General features: G+C 35.4%; 1 protein-coding gene across 2 annotated transcripts in view; it reads right to left on the reverse strand.

The window, feature by feature from the left end:
• The window catches only part of GPCPD1 (glycerophosphocholine phosphodiesterase 1), a 60,815-nt gene that overhangs the window by 31,629 nt on the left and 6,116 nt on the right, over window positions 1-23,070 (reverse strand). For both annotated transcript variants that reach the window (XM_065921467.1, XM_065921466.1), the window contains 5 exons: window positions 20,540-20,636; window positions 16,550-16,634; window positions 10,314-10,389; window positions 8,458-8,499; window positions 573-696 (listed from right to left, as the gene is read on the reverse strand). In XM_065921467.1, the coding sequence (XP_065777539.1) occupies window positions 573-696; window positions 8,458-8,499; window positions 10,314-10,389; window positions 16,550-16,633 (326 nt within the window). In that variant the 5' untranslated portion in view covers window position 16,634; window positions 20,540-20,636. The remainder of the gene's footprint in view (window positions 1-572; window positions 697-8,457; window positions 8,500-10,313; window positions 10,390-16,549; window positions 16,635-20,539; window positions 20,637-23,070) is intronic.

Genomic DNA, 23,070 nt, shown 5'->3' on the forward strand with positions numbered 1-23,070 from the left:
TGACATTACAAAAATTTAAGTTACTATTTACTTATTTATACAAAGCTTGACATCTATTTCTTAAATTAAGATTAAAATTACACTAATCTGGAACTGCTATGGTAACTGCGACCTTTCCTTTATGAAAAGGTTTTTTGTTTTTAAGACACAGAAAAATTTAGGACACTGAAGTGTATTTCCAATGACCATTTTTCTGTTTATGCCACTCTCCCCTCATTTAACACAAAATCATTTCATCACATCAATTTCAAAACAAATACTTATTGCTACACTAAGAAATTTCAAATGGTAGGAACTACAAAGACATGTCAGCCTAGAAATCACTTAGGTAAGGTTAAAAAAAAAAGATGTTCTGGTTTCACATTTGGAGATTAAGACTAACGTAAGTACATTTAACTGTAGTAATCTTCATGAAAGGAAACAAATTCACTTTTACAAGACCCTGTTGTTTGTTAGAATACAAGTATGCTATTTCCTCAGTTGATACACTTAAAGTCTATAACCAGATGGATCAGAAATCTACAGCAATGATTAAAATAAATAAGTCAAGTAACAAATACACATGGTCCTACCTAAATCTAGATTTTTTAAATTTTTTCTTGGTTATTGAGACAGGAGGTTTTTCGGAATAATGCAAACGTAATCTGATTTCGGTCTGACATGTTAGCCATCCAGAATCCAGAGTCTCAATACCATCTAGAAAAAGTATGAAGAACACTAATTAATATGCACATTTTAAAAAACAATCCAATAACTACAAGACACATTGACAATTCCAGTTCACATTCACAGTTTGATACACTCAGGTTAACTATCACTGGTATTTCTCTTCAAAGCAAATATACAAGTAGTCTTAAATTTGTCATTAAAAGAAAACTTCTATATGAAGCATATACATATGAAGAGCGAAAAAACTAAATGAACATTAAGAACTAGACAAACTAAATTAAAATACTCTTATTGAATATATTATCAAAGTAATACAAATCTATCTCAGAAAAAATACATATCCCAAGAAGGCTTATAACCTAGCAGTTGTTCCACTGGTGACCATGGTTACACTTCCAAAGTGTCACATGAGATACTAAGCTGAAAACTAGTTATTCCACTAGTGCTGGCAGTGGAGATACCAGGAGGTAAGAATCAAACAAACTAAATGTACTGGGAGATGCTAGGGGCAGGAAAGAGGTGGTTGCCACCCAGAGGGTAGCCAAGGTCTAACAGGCAAAGGGGTTTGGAACAGAGCCTGACATACACCAAGTAATGAACAAATATTTGTTGAAAGATTTTAGTGAGTAACAATACCCACCCATTTCTGGAGCTGTTTGTCTCCTGAGCCATGGCATAGTTCATGACTCCAACGAGATTAAGCCCTGAGCCTTTGGAGTGGGAGCACTGACTCTTTCAAGACCCTAGACTACCAGAGAACTAACCCTAGGGAGTACCAAATAGTGAGAACTAACACAAAAGAAACCACCTGAATACAAGACCCACTATCACCCAACCACCAGTAGCATCCTGTATAGGACACCTCATTTAAACAACAAATAAAACAAAAATACAAACCCAATCATCAGCAGACAGGAGTACCACCTCACTCAGCCTTTCCCATCAGAAGAAAAACAAACAAAAATTCAGCACAAATCTCATCCTATAGGAAGGTCACACAAACCACTGGACCAACCTTAAGAGGGCAGAAACCAAAAGGAAGAAAGAAGTCAACATTCTTCAAGGAAAGAATTCAACTTTCCTTGAAGCCTGAGAAAAGGAGACCTCAAACACAAAGTACTTAGCCTCCAACTAATAAAAATAAATGAAAAAAAATTACAAAAAAAAAATAATGAAAAGGTAGAGAAATAATGCACAAATGAAGGAACAAACTAGAAATACAGAAGTCCAAATAAATGAAGAGGAAACAGGCAAACCACCTGAAAAAGAATTCAGAATAATGATAATAAAGATGATCAAAAATCTTGAAAGTAAAATGGAGAAAATGCAACAATCAATAAATAAAGACCTAGAAGAATTAAACAATAAACATACAGAGACAAACGCAACTACTGAAATTAAAAATACTCTAGAAGGAATCAATATCTGAATATCTGAAGCAGAAGGAAAAATCAGTGAGCTGGAAGATAAAATGGCAGAAATATCTTCTGAAGAGCAAAATAGAGTAAAAAGAATGAAAAGAGCTGAGGACAGTCTCAGAGACCTCTGGGACCATATCAAATGCACCAACATTCCAATTATAGGGGTCCCAGAAGAAGAGAAAAAGAAAGGGTATGAGAAAATTTTTGAAGAGATTATAGTTGAAAATTTCCCCAACATGGAAAAGGAAATAGTCAATCAAGTCCAAGAGGCACAAAGAGTCCCAGACAGGATAAACCCAAGGAGAAACACCAGGACAGTAACAAAAACTAAACACAAAGAAAGAATATTAAAAGCAGCAAGGGAGAGGCAACAAGTAACATACAAGGGAAACCCCATACATTTAATAGTTTATCTTTCAGCAGAAACTCTGCAGGCCAGAAGAGAATGGCAGGATATATTTAAAGTACTGAAAGGGAAAAATCTACAACTAAGGTTACTGTACCCGGCAAGGATCTCATTCAAAATTGACAGAGAAATGAAAAGCTTTTCAGACAGCAAAAGTTAAGAGAATTCAGTACAACCAAATCAGCTTTACAACAAATGTTAAATGGACTTATATAGTCAGGAAATACAACAGAAGAAAAGAGATCTACAAAATCATCCCCAAACAATTAAGAAAATGACAATAGGAACATACATATCAATAATTAATTTAAATGTAAATGGATTAAATGCTCCAACCAAAAGACACAGACAGGCTGAATGGATACAAAAAGAAGACACATATATATGCTGTCTACAAGAAACCCACTTCAGACCTCAAGACACATATAGACTGAAACTGAGAGGATGGAAAAATATATTTCATGCAAATGGGAAGCAAAAGAAGGCTGGAGTAGCAATCCTCATATCAGACAAAATATACCTTAAAATAAAGAAGATTACAAGAGATAAGGAAGGACACCAATAACGATTAAGGGATCAATCCAAGAGGAAGACATAAGAATTGTTAAGTAATTATGCATCCAACATAGGAACACCTCAATACATAAGAGAAATACTAACAGACATGGAAGGAGAAATTGACAGTAACACAATAACAGTAGGACACTTTAACACCCCACTCACACCAATGGACAGATCATCAAAACAGAAATTAATAAGGAAACACAGTCTTAAATGATACATTTGATGAGATGGATCTCACTGATATCTTCAGGACATTCCATCCAAATGCAGAAGAATACACCTTCTTCTGAAGTGCACATGGAACATTACCCAGGACAGACCACATCTTGGGTCACAAATCAAACCTCAGTAAATTTAAGAAAACTGAAATCATATCAAGCATCTTCTCAGACCACAACACTTTGAGACTAGATATCAATTTCAAGAAAAACTGTAAAAAAACAGATTTGACGTAAACACATGGAGATTAAACAATACATTTCTAAATAACCAACAGGTTACTGAAGAAAACAAAAGGGAAATCAAAAAAATTTCTAGAAACAAGTGACAATGAAAACACAACTCAAAATGTATGGGATGCAGCAAAAGCAGTTCTAAGAGGGAAGTTTATAGCAATACAATCCTACCTCAAGAAACAAGAAAAACAGTGAATAGACAACCTAACTTTACACCTAAAATAACTAGAAAAAGAAGAAAGAAACTCCCAAATTAGTAGAAGGAAATAAATCATAAAATTTGAGCAGAATAAATGAAAAAGAAATGAAAGAAACAATAGTAAAGATTAATAAAACTAAAAGCTGGTTCTTTGAGAAGATAAACAAAACTGACAAAACTTTAGCCAGACTCATCAAGAAAAAAGAAGAATCAAATCAACAAGATTAGAAATGAAAAAGGAGAGGTCACAACAGATAATGCAGAAATACAAAGGATTATAAGAGACTATTTTGAACAACCATATGGCAATAAAACAGATAACCTGGAAGAAATGGACGGATTCTTAGAAAAGTTCAATCTTCCAAAACTGAACCAGGAAGAAATAGAAATTCTGAACAATCCAATTTTAAGCACTAAAATTGAAGCTGTGATAAAATATCTCCCAAAAAACAAAAGCCCAGGACCAGATGGCTTCACAGGAGAATTCTATCAAACATTTAAGAGAAGAGCTAATGCCTATCCTTCTAAAAACCTTTCAAAAAATTGCACAGGAAGGAACACTTCCAAACTCATTCTACGAGGCCACCATCACCCTGATACCAAAATCAGACAAAGGCAACACACAAAAAAGAAAACTACAGGCCAATATCACTGATGAACATAGATGCAAAAATCTTCAACAAAATGTTAGCAAACAGAATTCAGCAACACATCAAAAAGCTCATACACCATGATCAAGTTAGGTTTATTCCAGGGATGCAAGGATTCTTCAATGTAAGCAAATCAATCAATGTGATACCCCACGTTAACAAATTCAAAGTTAAAACTATATAATCATCCCAATAGATGCAGAAAAAGCCTTTGACAAAATTCAGCACCTATTTATGATTAAAACTCTTCATAATACAGGCATAGAAGGAACCTACCTCAACACAGTAAAGGCCATATATGATAAGCCTACAGCAAACATTATTCTCAATGGTGAAAAACTGAAAGCATTCCCCCTAAGATCAGGAACAAGACAAGGGTGTCTATTTTCACCACTATTATTCAATGTAGTTTTGGAAGCCCTAGATACAGCAATCAAAGAAAAAAAAAAATGAAAGGAATCCTGATTGGAAAAGAAGTAAAGCTCTCACTGTTTGCAGATGACATGACACTGTACATAGAAAACCCTAAACTAAAGATAGTACCAGAAAATTACTAGAGCTAATCAGTGAATTTAGCAAAGTTGCAAGATACAAAATCAATATACAGAAATCATTTGCATTTTTATATACTAACTGAAAAAAATCAGAAAGAGTGATTAAGGAATCAATTCCATTCACCATTACAACAAAAAGAATTAAATATCCAGGAATAAATTTACCTAAGGAGACAAAAGAACTATACAAAGAAAATTTTAAGACACTAATGAAAGAAATCAAAGATGACATAAACAGATGGAAAGATATTCCATGTTCCTGGGTAGGAAGAATCAATATTATGAAAATGAGTATACTACCAAATGCAATTATGGATTTAACGTGATCCCTGTCAAATTATCAATGGCATTTTCCACAGAACTAGAACAAAAAATTTCACAATTCACACAGAAACACAAAAGACCCCAAATAGCCAAAGAAGTCTTAACAAAGAAGAATGGAGTTGGAACAATTAACCTTCCTGACTTCAGGTTATACTACAAAGCTACAGGCATCAGAACAGTATGGTGCTGGCACGAAAACAGAAATATAGACCAATGGAACAAGATAGAAAGCCCAGAAATAAACCCATGCACCTGTGGGTACCTTATTTTTGACAAAGGAGGCAAGAATATACAATAGGGCAAAGACAGCCTCTTCAATAAACGGTATTGGGAAAACTGAACAGCTACATGTAAAAGAATGGAATTAGAACACTTCCTAACATCATACACAATGATAAACTAAAAATGAATTAAAGACCTAAATGTAAGACCAGAAACTATAAAACTCTTAAGAGGAAAACACAGAGAGAACCCTCGATGACATAAATCAAACCAAGATTCTCTATGACCCACCTCCTAGAGTAATGGAAACAGAAACAAAAGTAAACAAGTGGGACATGATTAAAATTAAAAGCTCTTGCACAGCAAAGGAAATTATAAGCAAGGTGAAAAGATAAGCCTCAGAATGGGGGAAAATAGTAGCAAATGGAACAACTGACAAAGGATTAATTTTCAAAATATACAAGCAGCCCATACAACTCAATTCCAGAAAAACAAACTACCCAATCAAAAAGTGGGGAAAAGACCTAAACAGACATCTCTCCAAAGAAGATACATAGATGGCTAACAAACACATGAAGAGATGCTCAATATCACTCATTAGAGAAATGGAAATCAAAATTACAATGAGACATCACCTCACACTGGTCAGAACAACCATCATCAAAAAGTCTACAAACAATAAATGCTGGAGAGGGTGTGGAGAAAAGGGAACATTCTTGCACTGTTGGTGGGAATGTAAATTGATCCAGCCCCTATGGAAGACGGTACGGAGATTCCCTTAAAAACTAGGAATAAAACTACCATAGGACTCAGCAATCCCACTCCTAGGCATATACCCTGGAGAAACCAAAATTGAAAGAGACACATGTATCCCATTGTTCACTGCAGCACTATTTACAGTAGCTAGAACATGGAAGCAACCTAGATGTCCATCGACAGATGAATGGATAAAGAAGTTGTGGAACACATACACAATGGAATATTACTAAGCCATAAAAAGGAATGCATCTGAGTCGGTTCTAATGAGGTGGATGAATCTAGAGCCTATTATACAGAGTGAAGTGAGTCAGAAAGATACAGATAAATACAGTATTCTAACACATATATACGGAATCTAGAAAAATCGTACTAAAGAATTTATTTACAGGGCAGCAATGGAGAAACACATAGAGAATAGACTTATGGACATGGGGAGAGGGGAGGAGAGGATGAGATGTATGGAAGGAGTAACACAGAAACCTCCATGGTCATATGTAAAATAGATAGCCAATGGGAATTTCTATATGACTTGGGAAACTCAAAAAGGGACTCTGTATCAACCTAGACGGATGGGAGGGAGGTTCAAAAGGGAGGGGATATATGTGTATCTATGGCTGATTCATGTTGGGATTTGACAGAAAACAGCAAAATTCTGTAAAGCAGTTATCCTTCAATGAAAAATAAATTTTTTTTAAGTGGAAAAAAAAATAAATGTATTATCCACCTACATAGTCTGTCATTGATAAACTGCATGATTGTGATAACACTGCTAGCACTGTTTAATTTGAAATTTCTTACTAACAAAAGTAATAACATTGTCATAAATACCAGGGAGCTGTCAACTGTTTTGGACCTAAGTTTTCCATCAACAGGATTAAAAAAAAAAAAAAAATTAAGGAAATTTTCTCCTTAGGTCTGATTTCCTAACTATCAAAATTTTATACATAAAGAGAAACCACTACCATCTCAAGTGTTAGACTACTTTATGATGCAATATAAATAATCCCAAACAAAATCAAGAAAATAAGTTAAATTACTGTCCAAACATTGCAAAAGCAGATACATCTGTAAAGTAGATAAACATATGTACTTAGTAAAACCAGAATCAATACACTCATGCCCAGACTTCCCTGTGGAGAAGGCAATGGCACCCCATTCCAGTACTCTTGCCTGGAAAATCTCATGGACGGAGGAGCCTGGTAGGCTGCAGTCCATGGGGTCGCTAAGAGTTCAATACGACTGAGCGACTTCACTTTCACTTTTCACTTTCATGCACTGGAGAAGGAAATGGCAACCGACTCCAGTATTCTTGCCTGGAGAATCCCAGGGACAGAGGAGCCTAGTGGGCTGCCGTCTATGGGGTCGCACAGAGTCAGACTGAAGCGACTTAGCAGTAGCAGCAGCAGACTTCCCTGATGGCTCAGTGAAACTACTGAGCCCACCAGCCTAGAGACTGTACTCCACTGTAAATTGTTTACTCAGCCAGAATGACTAGAACATTCTCCTTAATCTAGATTTTAGTATAAATGCACATACAAACAATGCAAAAATGCAGCTTATGAGTAATAGTTCACATTTAAAGGTTTAGAACAATTAATATTCTCAAACACAGTAGTGTTAAGTGATGATATAGTAACCATTAAGTATAATACTTTTAATTCTATTAATTCATACACCTAAAGTTACCAGCCAAATAAAAATCAAAAAGATGAAATTATAAAGCATAAGAATTATACTGGAGAGAACTCCCTAGTGGTCCAATGGTTAGGACTCTGCACTTCCACTGCAAAGGACACAGGTTTGATCCCCCAGATTGAGGAACCAAGATTCCACAAGCAGCATGGTGATACAGTAGATCCGGTGATCCAGTGAATTAAGAGTCCACCTGCCAATGCAGGGGACACAGGTTTGACCCCTGGTCCAGGAAGATTCTACACGCCCCAGACAACTAAAACTCATGCATCACAACTAATGAGTCCCTGAGCTGCAATTACTGAAGCCCTTGTGCCTAGATCCTGTTCTCTGCAACAAGAGTAGCTACTGTAATGAGAAACCCACATATTGCAACTCCCACTCATCCTAACTAGACAAAGATCCAGTACAACCAAAACCAAATAGATAAATAATCTAAAAAAAAAAATCATACTCTTATGTCTCTGTGCTGTTTCTAATGAAATGTTATGTAAGATCTCAACCATGTGAATGAAGATTTTTGAAAACTCATTCTCACTTACTGTGGATTCCAAATTGTCCATCGTCAATAATAATTTCACTTTCTAAAATTGAAGGAAAATAGAAAACTTAGTTAAAATTCATGATGTACATACTGAATTAACAACTGAGAAATTACCCACCTTAAGGATTTTTTAAAAATTAATTAAAAATATAAAAGCATCCCAAAGTGAATAAGCATATTTATTGTAGCCCTCAATAAAGAAACCCTTTTTAAGGAGGCTATCAGACAGTAATAGTTCTTACATTCATGGTGATTATTCACAATGTTACAAGGGAAGAGAAAAGAAAACTCCTCAGAGAGGTGCTCCAGACTAGAGGCACTGGGACAAATGTTTATACCAACCAATGTACGAGACTGACAAGTTGCTGGACAACAATATTGCCTGGTTTTTTTCAAACCAAAGGTATTGGCACAATTAAAATGCTTATTCTCACATAGTGCCTATTCTGATCTTAACTAAAATATAATGCTCCTCAAACCCCAACCATTCTCTACAGCCAGCTAAAAGCTTTTCAAACAGCATAAACTTACCTGTATACATAGAGCTGTGAGGAACTACCAAAAGGTAAGTGCTCCCTTCCAAAAGAAATGTCAACTAAATGAGAAAAACTGTTAATCCCCACCCTCTAAATAAAATACTGATTATCTTCCCTGCTACTTCATTCCCCAGTTTACTTTAAACATAAATCTGAAGTAGTTGTCAAAATAAGTGTGATAGTTTCCAGTAAAGATTCTCTGGTATATTTCACACAGCTCTTAAGTTCAGAAGTTATACTTCCCAAAAGCTTAAAATAAATTTATTAAAAAGACCAGAAACAAAACCATCCTACCTCTCAAAGAAAATATACTTAATTGCAGAATGCTTCAAAATGCATTTTTAAAATATTCAATTCCTAATAATTTCCAACCTCAGTATAATTCTAAAGTACACTATCATAACAATTCTAAATATAATATCAGAAATGTATTAAAACATGCAAAAAGAAAATCCAACAGAGGATAGAACAAGATATTTGTTTAAAGAGATGTGTCCTTGATGCAGGGTAAAGCAGAATCACTCATTAGTTTCTAATCTAAGCTAGTAACTAACAAGCCATTTATTATCTTTAAATTATAATTTTCTCTAGAAACTAAAAGATTTCTCAGCACTAATTTATACACGAAACCAAGTGGGTAATTTAATGTATGTGAAAAGAATTTCGAATTTCAATCTCAGTATGGAAAAGGAAATTCAAAAATACTTGTATGAAGAGAAATGCCACTGTTAGGCATACAAAAACTAACATTTAAACAAACAAAAAAAAATTATCTGAATAGCAACTTTAACATAGCCAGCAGGGTATTGGGGGAAAATGTCTGCTACGACCAGGAAATTTGAATTCATTCATACAAGTTTATTCAAATATTCACTAGTTAAAAAAAACACACACACACAATAAATAAAATAACATACTACTCAAAGTTAAAAGAATCACTGTTTTGTGTTAGTTCTTTCCTTGAATGTTCTCTTAAGTTCTCTGAGCAAGTAATAAAAGCCACAGACAGATGCTCAGTTAAGAAAAATGCTATTTTACAAACTTTTCTAACTACTCCAAAAGGAAATATATATTCCATAAAGTCATCTAATCCAAGAAATTAAAAATAACTAGGCAAAGGTTTCTAATTAGGTTTATGAAGAAAGGCAATTAAGAACTGCTTAGTTTTGAAAGTAAGACACTAAGTGAAACTTGTAGTATTGACAATGCATTTACCTTAAACTTTAAAATAAATACTTATTAAATCCCACTAAGCCAATGTGCAGCATATTAGTAACTTTATGCATATGCCTCAAACAGATGCAGTTAATGCCCATACCTAAAGGGGTTATTGATCGTGGTTGTAGATGAGTCTCCCACTTGTGAACTATGACTTGACATGGACCACCGATAGTCTGCAATTTAAAAGTTAAACGTCTGCAATAATTTTTTGTATCTTATTTTCTACCCATGATGTCATTAGATGTTTGTGGCCTAATCTTATACTAAGCATGAAACCAAGAGATTCATCCTGTTAATATCAATATTATATGCCCCAAATAAGAAATGTAACAGGTCACAAAACATGATGAATGCTGGAAGAAAATGAGGGTGAGGCAGTAAACAAAGAAAAATGAGATGAACTGGCACATAAAACCGTTCTAAACCCATTCTTTAATCTGCCTACAATACTCGATTTAATCTTTAATCTGTTCTGAGTTAAATTAACAGCAAATATACATTATGTTCCGTATGTTGGCAGTCAATGTGATTACTGGAAGAAGTATCTTGTCTGAAGTAACTCTTCAAGGGTTTGGAAAAAGCTGAAACTCTCCGGTAGAAATAAACAGTAAGAACAAATACTGCAAGATCAATTATCGCAAGTATGCAAGGAACTAGAAGGCATCATAAAGTTCTTTATTTCATGTATTTAAAAACAGGTTTAAGTAGGTAACAGGAAAAATATCAGATCCTCATATCAGAGTAACCAGTGCTTTTAAGGAGCACAAGAAGCCCTTTCCTTCAGGAAAGGAAACATGCATGGGTTAAATCTGAAGAACAAGTTTAATTAAATGGGAGTAGGCATCCAGTTTTACTCTTCATGCCTCGAAGTTTATAAATTCATACAGTGTGAAAAATTATAATACTTGTCTTCTGTTATCAAGTTGTCTTACTAAAAACAAAGTGAAAGTAAAAGTGTTAGTTGCCCAGTCATGTCTGACTCTTGCCAACCCCATGGACTGTAGCCTGCCAGGCTCCTCTGTCCATGGGATTTCCCAGGGAAGAACACTGGAGTGGGTAACCAATCCCTTCCCCAGGGTATCTTCCCAACCCAGGGATCGAACCCAGGTATCCTATACATTGCAGGCTGTTTTTTTACCATCTGAGCCACCGAAAGCCCAGCCTTATGTATTGTTGATAATGTCTACAGCAATTTAAAACCTAGAATGAACTACCTCAAAGACGCCTTTGAGTGTTCCTAAGGAACTAAAGTATGAAGTGCTTCCTAATTTTCATTAAAACAAAAAAAAACCTTGACTAATTAAACGTATGTGCCAAAAACAATCCTTTACATATTTTAAAAGCAAAATTTCAAACTATAACCTAACAAGGTATTTTTTCCTCCTGAAAAAGAAATTTAATAAAATACAAAAAAGCAAAAAGAAAACAAAATCACCCATTATCACATCACTTACAATCACTATCAATATTTTCACATATTCAAACTCTTTTCTAGGTATGTATTATACATACTCTTAAGTCTGGAACATGTAGATTTCTCCCTGTAGTACATCTGCAGATGGCATTAAATATAAATACTCTTTATAACTTTTTCTAGGATTTCATTATTGATGTAATAAATGTGCCAAATGATAGTAAGTATGTAACAAGTTAGGCAAGAGAGAATTCTCCTACTTAAAATATCCAGAGGCTAAAACCTTATTTAAAACTTGCAAACTTTCAAAGTTTGAAAACTAACATTGCATTAGATATACATTGAATTCCTTAATCCTGGGACAATTCAGGAACACATTTTCTCCAGCTAAATGCATCCTTGTTATAAGTGTTCACTTGTGAATTTATAATAAACTGTGTAGACATTTTTAAAAAATGTAATGTGAAAGTGTTCATCTTAAAATACAGTGAATTATGTTTAAAAACGAGGAATATTTGATCCTGCATCTGTTAGGTATTTTTTACTAAAACTTTTTGCTGTCATTTTTCTGTATTTTCACAGATAAAACTTTATAATTTCAAAAGATGCATATATACATTAAAAATAGGAATGTTTCTTCGCAATAACGGGAAACCAGAACTAACTAACCTATTCCCTTCTTCTAAACCCCCATGTCCTCTGCAGCCACCTCAAAAAAAAATCCTCTTTGCTACAAAAAATGGTATTGATCCATATTGTTACAAAAGTTACTAATGAAATGTGACCTGAAAGGGTGCCATGAATGTAACAGTAAATACCAGCAGGCATTAAAAGTGAGTAGAAGAGAGTCTGTTTTTTTTTTTTTTTTTTAACTCTGGTATCAGGGGAATTTCACTAAGTGTTGACTGCAGTATCTATAATCATTTAAGAATAACCCTATGGATTAAACATTTGAAAGTGAACATATTTTAGTGATTAAGTTTAAAAACCTCACCCCTGTCTGTTTTAGTAACAAACCCTCTAATCATAGCATAAAGCAAACTAGGCTTGAACAGAATAGAGTTTTGAGGAGCAGTCCAAAGGGCCAATTCAATAGATGGCTTGTAAGTGAGTCTACTAGCATTCACACTAAAAATTCATGATTGGTACATAAAATGTTACAATACTGACAAATGAACCAAATCTTAAAACACACTGAATTTCCAAAATTGTAATGCCTACTTTATTAAACTTTAGAAGGTAATCTTAAATTTTAGCTTACTTTTTTTTTTTTTTTACTAATATTTTTTAAAACAAAAAACTTAATACTTGGGCACTGGGAAATTAAAGATCTCAGTAACAATTCCAAAACATGCAGTCCTTTTTAATACTCTAAATGTAATAAGTCACTCTTCAAGATCTTAGGAAAAACAAGAGTTCCATTCTGTAAAAGACTATCAAAATGTTAAGTGCTTCAGAGTGAAACACAAGGTGACTCTTTGGAGAAAAAAAGTAAGTATTAGCCCAAGACAGTATTCTAGTAACAGTACTATTAGAGTTATTCCACATCTTATTTTTATTATTATTACTGAAAGTCACTCAGTCGTGTCCGACTCTTTGCAACCCCATGGACTATACAGTCCATAGATTTGATTTCTCCAGGCCAGAATACTGAAGTGGGTAGCCTTTCCCTTCTCCAGGGGATCTTCCCGACCCAGGAATCGAACCAGGGTCTCCTACATTGCCAGTGGATTCTTTATCAACTGAGTTATCAGGGAAGCCCATCTTAGCATGTATTAAATCAGATGATTGCTGGAACACTTTTCAAAATGGATGTTAACAAAAATACCAAAAAAAAAGTTTCCAGAAAAACATCATATTGACTGCTTTCTTAAAGTTATTGATTGACATCATTCAGCTACATCAAGCACTGAGAAACAAGAAAGATTATGTAACATATAGAGTGCAGTTTTTGCTTTTAACAAACAACCAAGCAAAATTATCACTATCATGTAATATCACTGCTTTCAAATATCATAAAAACTGTTAAGTGTAAATTTTAGAAATTTCACTGTTTTCTTTCTACAATTTTGAAACAAATGCCCATGTGAAAGGAGTTCACACCTGAAGTCAATTTCCCTGCAACTGGTAATTCCCCCATTCTCCACCCACAGTGAAGACTGCTACCATGTCCTGCCTGCCAAGGTTTGCACACAGTCGGGTATTGCTCCAAGATTTGTTTCATACATGCAAGCTTCCCCATCCATTAAACTATTGATGTCTCCATAAAAAAGAAAAAAAAGAAAGCGACTCTGAAGAATTTTTAATCTATGTCAGAGGCCAGATACATAATTATTTAAAAATCACTATTTTTAATAAGACCAGTAAGAAACAACTATGCCTATCAGATGATTGATTCTTCTATTAAAAGATTTAAACAAAAACCAAGGGAGATTAACCTCAAGATAAAAGAATTTGTAATGAATCTAATTATGAGTGAATGTTAACACCTGTAAAAATTAAAAGTAGATGTTATTGTAAAATAAAGAGCTGTTTCACTGAAATGAATGAAAAATTTCAAAGACAATATAATCTCAGTATGAGACAATCCCTAATTCCAGCCACAAATAAAAAGGGGTGAACATGGATTTAAAAATGTTTAAGTTACATGTTAATTCAAAAATTATCTTTGGTGAAGATGTGAAAATAATGGGTTATCTGCAGACTGACAGCAATGTTTCCATTCCAAGAATATCTACTATTTTTGTGTGCTCTGTTTAAAGAAAATATATCTATTACCTGTAAAATTATTTTAAAATTCAATTATTAATACCTTATTCTAATTCTACAAAGTATAAGAATATGAAAAATTAGGAGAAAAAGGACCAAGACTCTTCTAAACTAAGAGGAATATGCCAGAAAGAGCAAATTATGAAGAGAAACTATGAATGGTAAAATGTTCTATAGAAAAGTTTTAGCAATGAAAGGAACCTAAAAAATCTACAGTTCAAACTCTTCATTTTATAGATGAGGAAGCTGAATTCTGAGGGTCAAGTGACAACATTACAAGATTTTTGGCTTAGGTTCTACAACTGCCAGGATAGACTACCAAAAACTTTTGACTCAGTAAAATTAACCTTATTACCCATTTCAGTTTTTCAAGGCTTTTTAAATTATTTTTCTTTCCAATCATTCTTTACATTCATAAAATATATACTCTAATGATTTACATCATTTCACAATTTAAGATTCCTTGCACATTGTTTCTATCATTGCACAATTGAGACAAAGTTTCTATTCAAAATCAATACTCATTTAAAAAGCGCCACCAACTTTAAAAAGAAAAGCGTCACTTTAAGCTGGCATGTGGGGGAAAAAATCTCTAGCCATATGTATGGAATTTATTATGTGGCTATTTACTCTATTCCATGAAAAACATACTTACCATGGCAGCCCCTGCATCACACGGTACATGTGTACACGATACAGAGCACCTACTTAAAGAAACACACTCACCAACACATACTGTAAACTTTTGCAAGTATTACAAGGGGAAAAACTTGTTTCTTACTGTAAACAGAATTCTTGCCAATTTTTTGAAAAGACATTTTGGATTGATTTGCTGCTTTTGGTTACATCTTCAATGAAAAGAGAAAATAGATTGGCTTAATTTGACCTGTGTTGCCAACAGTCTTACTTTAGGAAACTATGCCCAAAGGATTCATTATGATTTTTCTTGTCCATATGCCCCCTTAAGTAAAATTTAGTTAACTTCACATGTTACAGATTTAATATACTAGGATCCTCAAATAAGCTTAGTCATGAGAGCTATGATCAACATTCTATGCACAAATGTTCACTGTATATTAAAGAATTCTGCCACAATGCACAACCCCTCAGCCAAAATAATGATCTTTTTCCAAGCCATTAAAGTGAGACTATTGTCAAGATAAGCCAACATAATGATCAACTATAATGTAATTTAATTTTAATTACTGAGTATATTCACTATATTTTTGGAATAAGAAACGTAATAGGTGCAAAAGACAGCTGAAGTGGGTTTGTCAGTTTTTTGTTTTTTTTTTTTATAATGGTGGCTAAAGAGACTGAGGAAACAGCGGCTGCTTGCATTTTTTTTTCTCACATGTAACTAGTATTCAAGGACCCCACAGGGAAATACATTTTCAAAAAGATCTAATCCACTTTCTGCTTCCTAGACTCCCGCTTAAGCTCTTTTTCACATGCAGCCCAATGTGTGCTCAGATAAAAATCTGAAAGAAAAGAATCCTTTCAGCAAGCAACTATCTTTAAAATAAGAATTGATTTTCTTTTCTAAACATGAAAACGATCCCAAAATAATAAGCCATTGTGAGCAAGCAGATTGAGAGCTAATTGACACTCCAAAGCCTTTAGAAAAGATCCTGATTTATCAACAGCATCACTGAAAAAAATCTATAAAGAATGACTTCAGTTTTGATAGCAGTTAATGCAGCCACTAAGAGTTGGCTGCAGTGAAATAATTTTTAAAACAGTTACTTAAGCTCTTAGTTGGCTATATACTCCTCTAAATATATTTTACCACAGACAAATTAAAAACATGAAACAAACAGAAAAGCCCTTACTACTGGTTACTAACTAGTTTACAAAAGTTATAGAAAATGCACACCTATCAAGAACATTTACCATTAAAACCAATTTCATGATAAGAATATTGCAGAACATACTTACTATTAGTCTTTAAAAAATTCCACTGCACACACTGTCTGCCTCTGAAGAGGCTATTTCCTTTCTTTTGGGTACTGACACATTATTAATCTAGAGTTCTTTTTTCCTTATTTGATCAAAACAAACTCATTTTACTTTTAATGTTTCCAAACTTAAGTTATTTGCTTTGAAAGAAGTGTTCTAAAGAAACTGGAAACTAGATAAAGAAAACATACCTTTGGTTCTAAAAAGCACCCTTTGAAATAGCGGTACTGAACTGATACTCCTCTACTGAGTACAATGGTTGCTTTCCATAACATGCTGTGAGAAAAAAAGAAAGCAGCAGCATCAGTATCAAACTAAAATGCAAGACTTCATTAATTCATAAAATCCTTCAAGTAAGATGTGTAATCAATACCATTTATCCTACAAAAATTTTTACTTGAGGCCTGATATCAATTGGGAACTGGGAACATAATACCATGCCAGGCCCCAGGGAGCTCCTGGACACAAGACCTTTGTGTCCCCCATTTCTTTGATTAATAGGAAACAACCTTCATTCAGTCTCCATGACCTTCCCTGAGTTCCAATGGGCAGATTCCAGCAGTTCTTAATTAGGGAACAGAGGGGATGCAAGACCACGGAGAAAGGAACAGTTAAGAGCAGCCTAGTGGCAGGTCCTATTTCCCTAGGATACAACAGTTATCTTTGAGCTATTTTACAGATACTGAAATCCCCTCCAGGTGGGAGAAGTTAATGGCATGCAGCCCACAAGCATGAACCCGTTAGACCTGAAGGTTGATGAAGTTGACTCCCATTTATCTCACCCATCAGAAGAAATGTCCACCGAGTTGATCATGCCTTCTTTAGGCAATTACTATAAAACTTTTGACTATCTTTCCCAATTTGGGACACATATGTACCACAGTTTCCTTACCCATTCGTCTGCTGATGGGCATCTAGGTTGCTTCCATGTCCTGGCTATTATAAACAGTGCTGCGATGAACATTGGGGTGCACGTGTCTCTTTCAGATCTGGTTTCCCCGGTGTGTATGCCCAGAAGTGGTATTGCTGGGTCAGGGACACATAGTTCTGAGGGGATTAGCCCACTGTGGCCTGCTTTGCCTAGCAAAGCAATAAAGCTGTCCCTTTCTACTTTAACCAAACCTCTGTCTCCAAGATTCATTTTGGCACTGATGTACAGAGAAGCTGAGCTTTAGGCATCAAACATAGTGATCAGTAGTAAGGCAGAAAAAGTCTTATCTTCAAGGGAACTGCTTGCTTACATGAGTAGACAAACAAACATAGGAAGGACTAGCTGATCTTTCTGAGGGGACAAATTTTGGAGGGAGACCTCAACAAGAGCTGTCTGAGCTGAGCCCTAAACAGTGAGTCATACAAAGGAACCAGAAATATTCCAAACAAAAAAAGGCAAGAAGCACTGCAGACTTCTGAATCTCTTCACTTTTCACTTAGCTAGTGATGTTACATGGCTGCTAAGAGGCTTTGAGGCTAAGGTCACTGACTTAACCACCTGTTTCCACTGTCTCTTATTCTCCTGCCCAGCCTCTAGCTATTACCCCCTAGTCAAGCAGAGTCTGTGTCTTACTTATTTGTAAGTAAGTCTTACAACTTAATGTCTTCCTTTGAACTATGCTATTTTAACATATTCTAAACGCTATTTCTAAAGTATGGACTCAACAGTGAAAGAATTCACTACAATTCAAGATTATAAGTCATTCTTAACCTCAAATCATAGACCAAAAGCATTTAAAGTGTGGTCTCAGGACCATCATATCACCTGGGAGCTTGTAGAAATGCAAAATCTCAGAATACATCTAGAACTATTGAATTGGAAACTCCGGGGGAGGGCCCAAGCACTCGGTAATTTAACAAGCCTCCAGGCTCTGATGATGAACACTTGAGTTTGAGAGCCCATATCATAGGTCATTACTCAAACATTAATTCAGCATGAATAGTTCAGTGACTATAAACAGGAGCTCCGAGTGTTCTTCCATGACACCAGATGGTCAGCACTGCTCCCCACCTGGCTCTGCCAAGACAGACTTAAGGCATTACCCTTACTCTGACTCAATTCTGGTCTCTAACAAATATCCACAACCAGCTGCCACCCCGGTCTCCAGCTACAACTATCAGATTAACCTGGCAATAATAAAATACATATGTCTTGGCTCCACCTCGGGAGACTGGTTTCATAGGTCTGGGGTGAAGCCTGGTCACATGGAGCTTGATACACTGGATGCATACAGTTGGCTGAGAATCACTGCTGCACAGCATGGGCAGAGCGAATGCTCAGCACATGTGCCCTGACGACTTCTCCCTGATAAGCCTCAGAATCCTCTTCAACACAGGGCTCTGACAGATTCTACCAACTCTGGGGTGAAACTTAGCTCCCATCTCTGCTACCAAAATTATGGCAAATGTCCAGTATTATTTCATACATAGAATCAACCAGATTAACTGAAACTTGCCCTAAATGTGCACAGTAGAATTAATATGAAGCTTTAAAAATGTGTTGGGGTCCCTCTCCCGTGCACTGTTTATTCATCTTCCAGGAGTAGGGCCTAAGCACATGTACTTTTTAAAAAAAGCCTCTTTTAAAAGTGCTTTAAATCATCTAAAGTCCTTTTTAAATAATTTTTTAAAGTGGTTTCAGGACTTTCCTGGGTTTAGTGGTTAAGAATTTGCCTGCCAGTGCAGGAGACATGGGTTCAGTCCCTGGTCCAGGAAGATTCCAAATTCCAGGGAGCAACCTAAGCCCATGCACAACAATGGCACCCACGCGCTACAATTACTGAAGCCCTCAGGTCCTATCGCCCTGCTTCACAACAAGAGAAGGCACTGCAATGAGAAGACAGATAAAGGGGCAGCTTAAGAATTCAGAGTAGAGGTAAACAAGTTCGAAAGGACATGAGGTTTCACCTCAGACAAGAGTGACGGATCCACAAATCAAGGAAAAAATAGCCACTTGAAGAGAATAAACATTTCATTTGTCTGTGATCCCAATATCATTTGTCAACAGAATTTAACTTATATATATAAACAGAAGAGAACTGGCTGAGAAAACGTGTCACACAAATGACAGAGAAAATGGTATTCTACGTGTTCGTTTTCTTTTCCTAAGCTAACATTATGGTCTTGTTCTACTTTCCCTGTTATTTCCCTGTGCTCCTCAAACTATCTGCTGTGAAGGACCAGTTTCTGTTTGTTTGTATTACCCTACCAATACTTCTGGTCCACAACACATCCAGTTCAATAAGTCCATTACATGTATCGGTGTCCTAGCAATGTCAAATTGCCATTAAGCATTTCAAAACACTTGCTCTCAATTTGTGCATTTCTCACATCATGCACTAATAAAAAATGTTTTTTGTCTAACACTGGGTCTAAAGGCCACAGTTTTAGTAGAACTGCTTAATAATCATCTAATATGAAGTTTCTCCCTGGGGGCACTGCATGTATTTGTACACTACTTACAATCTCATCTCTCCTTTACCCCCACACATACATCTTGACAATCAGTAACACTTCAAAATATCTGCAAGTGGAGGATTACCACTGTTGACATCATTGATTCTATCCTAACCTCTTAACCATGTAGATGAGGGAACTGAGGCTTAAGAAATACAGAATCTGCCTCAAATCACTGTTAATTACAGAACTGAAACTGGCACCCAGGCCCTCCTTTCTTCACTCCAATGCACCAACACACCCATGCTAAGCTTAGTGCTGTAATTAATGTCAGTAGTGAACTCATTTCATTAGCTAAAAATTTTAATGATGTGTTCCACTCTCTGCTTTTAATAGTATACATGTCTCAAGAAAATTATTTCTTATGCTAAAGCAAAAATTAGATCTTTTAAAAAGACTTTGTAACAAGAAGCCAAAGACAATGTCTTAAATAAAAGATTTTTAAAATAAGAAACAATATAAGCCTGTTTAGAAACATGGTATTAGTACCAAAAGATGCAGCTAACAACCAAGACCTGAAACTATTTGAGAGGTCAAAACTGAGAAACAAAGGAACTTGTTTTTCACAGCAAAGTTTGTAAAATGACTTTACTCTCTATGCATATGTGATAAGTTTGCTAAAAATTAAAAGAAAAATACACCAAGATACCGTAAAAAAAAAAAAAAAAAAAAAAAAAACAAGTTTATAATCTGAATGTCACAATTATTTGGTACTATGACATGTCCATGCTTACCTTTCACCTGTTTCATTCTCTGGAAGAAGAGCCACAGCTTTTTGAGGATTCCAGTTTCCCAAAGCATCACAGCTTCCACATATTGCAAAAACCTCTCCTAAAAAAACATAATGGGTTAAGTAGGAACATCTCATTTTGTTTTAGGACGTTGCCCTGGTTTAAGAGGCTACAGAGTCCCCTTTAACAGAGATGAAAGGGCTTCACTGGAGAAATGGGTTTAAACCCAGGTGGCACACACACTAGACCCTGTGGTTTTTTTGGGAGGGGGGTGTTTTTTCTGTTTTGATTACACCTGCATTATTAACATAGAACCAAAGGCAGAGAAAAAGAAGGTTGTACAGGGACAGAATTTTCTTCATTTTTCAACTATTTACTGAGCCAATAATGAGCACCAAGAAGACAAAGTGATCAAACCATAGTCCTTGTCTTCAAGGCAGCTTCCAACTTAAAGGGGCAAACACTAAAGACATATAAGTATCTTAGAGAAATAATAATTGATATTTTCCAGGAACTCAAACAGTGGCTATCAAGAAGTTAAAGATCAAGAAAATTATCAATGGGACATGAGCAATGTAGCCATCACTTAAAAAAAAAAAACCCTCAATACAAGACTAGTGAAAAATCTAGTATTCCTTACTAAAAAAAAAAAAAAAAAAGACTATCACACTTCATCTGAACACTTCTCAACACACTAACCAACATCACCTATATTTGCTAATTTCACACATTTAGGAAAAGTCTACAAATTCTTGAATGTAAGTATGCAGAAGTCTTTAACTTATGTATCAACACATTCTGAATTATTATAATTAAAACTCATGAAGAAAAAGACAATGAACTGAGCCCAAATGAACAAAACTTCAGTACAAACTCCTTCACACTCTTGTATAGCCTGGTTTCCAAGCTTTGGACACTATTCTAGTAAGACTGAAGCTATACTTGGCTTTAGCAACCTGCATGAGTATTTTGTATACTTGGACTGTCTAAAACTTAACTAAAATCACAAGTGTGGTAGTCATTCAGAAGTTTTCAGGGTTCTAAATACATGTCTATAAAGGCATATGGTGGTTATACATAAAGATTTCATGTTAAAATATTCACCAATCCTTAATCAGATTTTTTTTTTGCAATTAACTTAGGTTATCACTACCTTTTCTGATTTAAAGAAAGATAAACACTTTTGTTAAATACAAGGCACAAATGTTTATTCTCAAGATCACATATGCTGCTATGCATATGTATAGCATATAAGATGGTTCCTAGCTCAAAGTATAGATTACCGTAAAATCACTGACTCAGGCCTGTTATACTTCTTTTATAAAGGAGTGTCTCATCAAACTTTTTCATGGATTCAGTTATTTCCTATTCCCACACAAAACAGTAGCTACTCTCTGCTCTGGAAAGAACATGTATCAAACATGGAAAAAAGTGAAACTTGGACAAACTTGGTTACTTTCCTTCTATATTAAAGTTCAGGCATTTTATCAATACCCTCCTACAATGTTACTCTTTCTGCTGATTGCCTTTGAATACCACGGCTTCTATGAAGGGGAAAAAAGGGAAACTTTTTACTAGAATAGACCACTTTCTTTCATTGGCTTTCATTTATCAAGAGACTTGAATGCTAACTAAAGCAATTTCAAACAGTACTGCCACATACTCTTAGTTTAACTTGTTCCCTCTAACTTCACTCCTCTCTGCACTCACTCCACATTTAGCAGAGAATACTTCCTCGTTGCTTTGGGGAGGAAATTAAGGTAACACAATACTTAGGCAGAAGGTGAGAGTCCTTCTTGTCCCTCCACCTCCTTTCCTCCCACTTAGATTCACCTACATTCACATCTACCACTATCTTCCCTCTAGTCCTTCAGGAATTACACCGTGTCAAGCTGACTCCTCTAGAGCCAATTCTGCGGTTATCCTATTTGTCTGACATGGTCAGCCCCTTCTAGCTTAAACTGCCTATGAACAAAAGTCAATAAAAGATACAGGTCTGCAGTCTTCTCTCCACAAAGGAGGTTACACATTAGATAAGAGGTGAGTACTGGACCCAAGGGACCAGCAATCTTCAACCTGCAGAATCTTGCGCAGAGGTGGAGCTGTATAAGATCATCTTGGCTAAGAACGTGTGTTAGACAAACACACACTATCAGGTGCTATAATAGCTACTGGATCAAAGATGCTTGATATACAGAATGAGTGAGTTAAAAGGTGGTGGGAAGCGGCACAGATCTAAACAAAGGAAACAATTTGAGAAAGCCCCAAAGGAGAAAAGGAAAGCAACAGATTTGAGGACTGGAAAGAATAACCAGAGTGCATTAAACAAGGAAGTATATAACCCAGGCATGATACTGTATTTTTCGGTTGTTCATTTTTTGGGCTACACTATGCAGGCATGTAGGATCTTAGTTCCCTGACCAGAGATTGAAAAAGAATAGAATTCATGCCCTCTGCAATGGAAGCCAGGAAGGAGTCTTAACCACTGTACCACCAGGGAAGTCCCAAGGTATGATTGCTCTGACGTGCTACCT

This window comes from Muntiacus reevesi, chromosome 2, assembly GCF_963930625.1.
Source record: "Muntiacus reevesi chromosome 2, mMunRee1.1, whole genome shotgun sequence".
NCBI classification, from domain to species: Eukaryota; Metazoa; Chordata; class Mammalia; order Artiodactyla; family Cervidae; genus Muntiacus; species Muntiacus reevesi.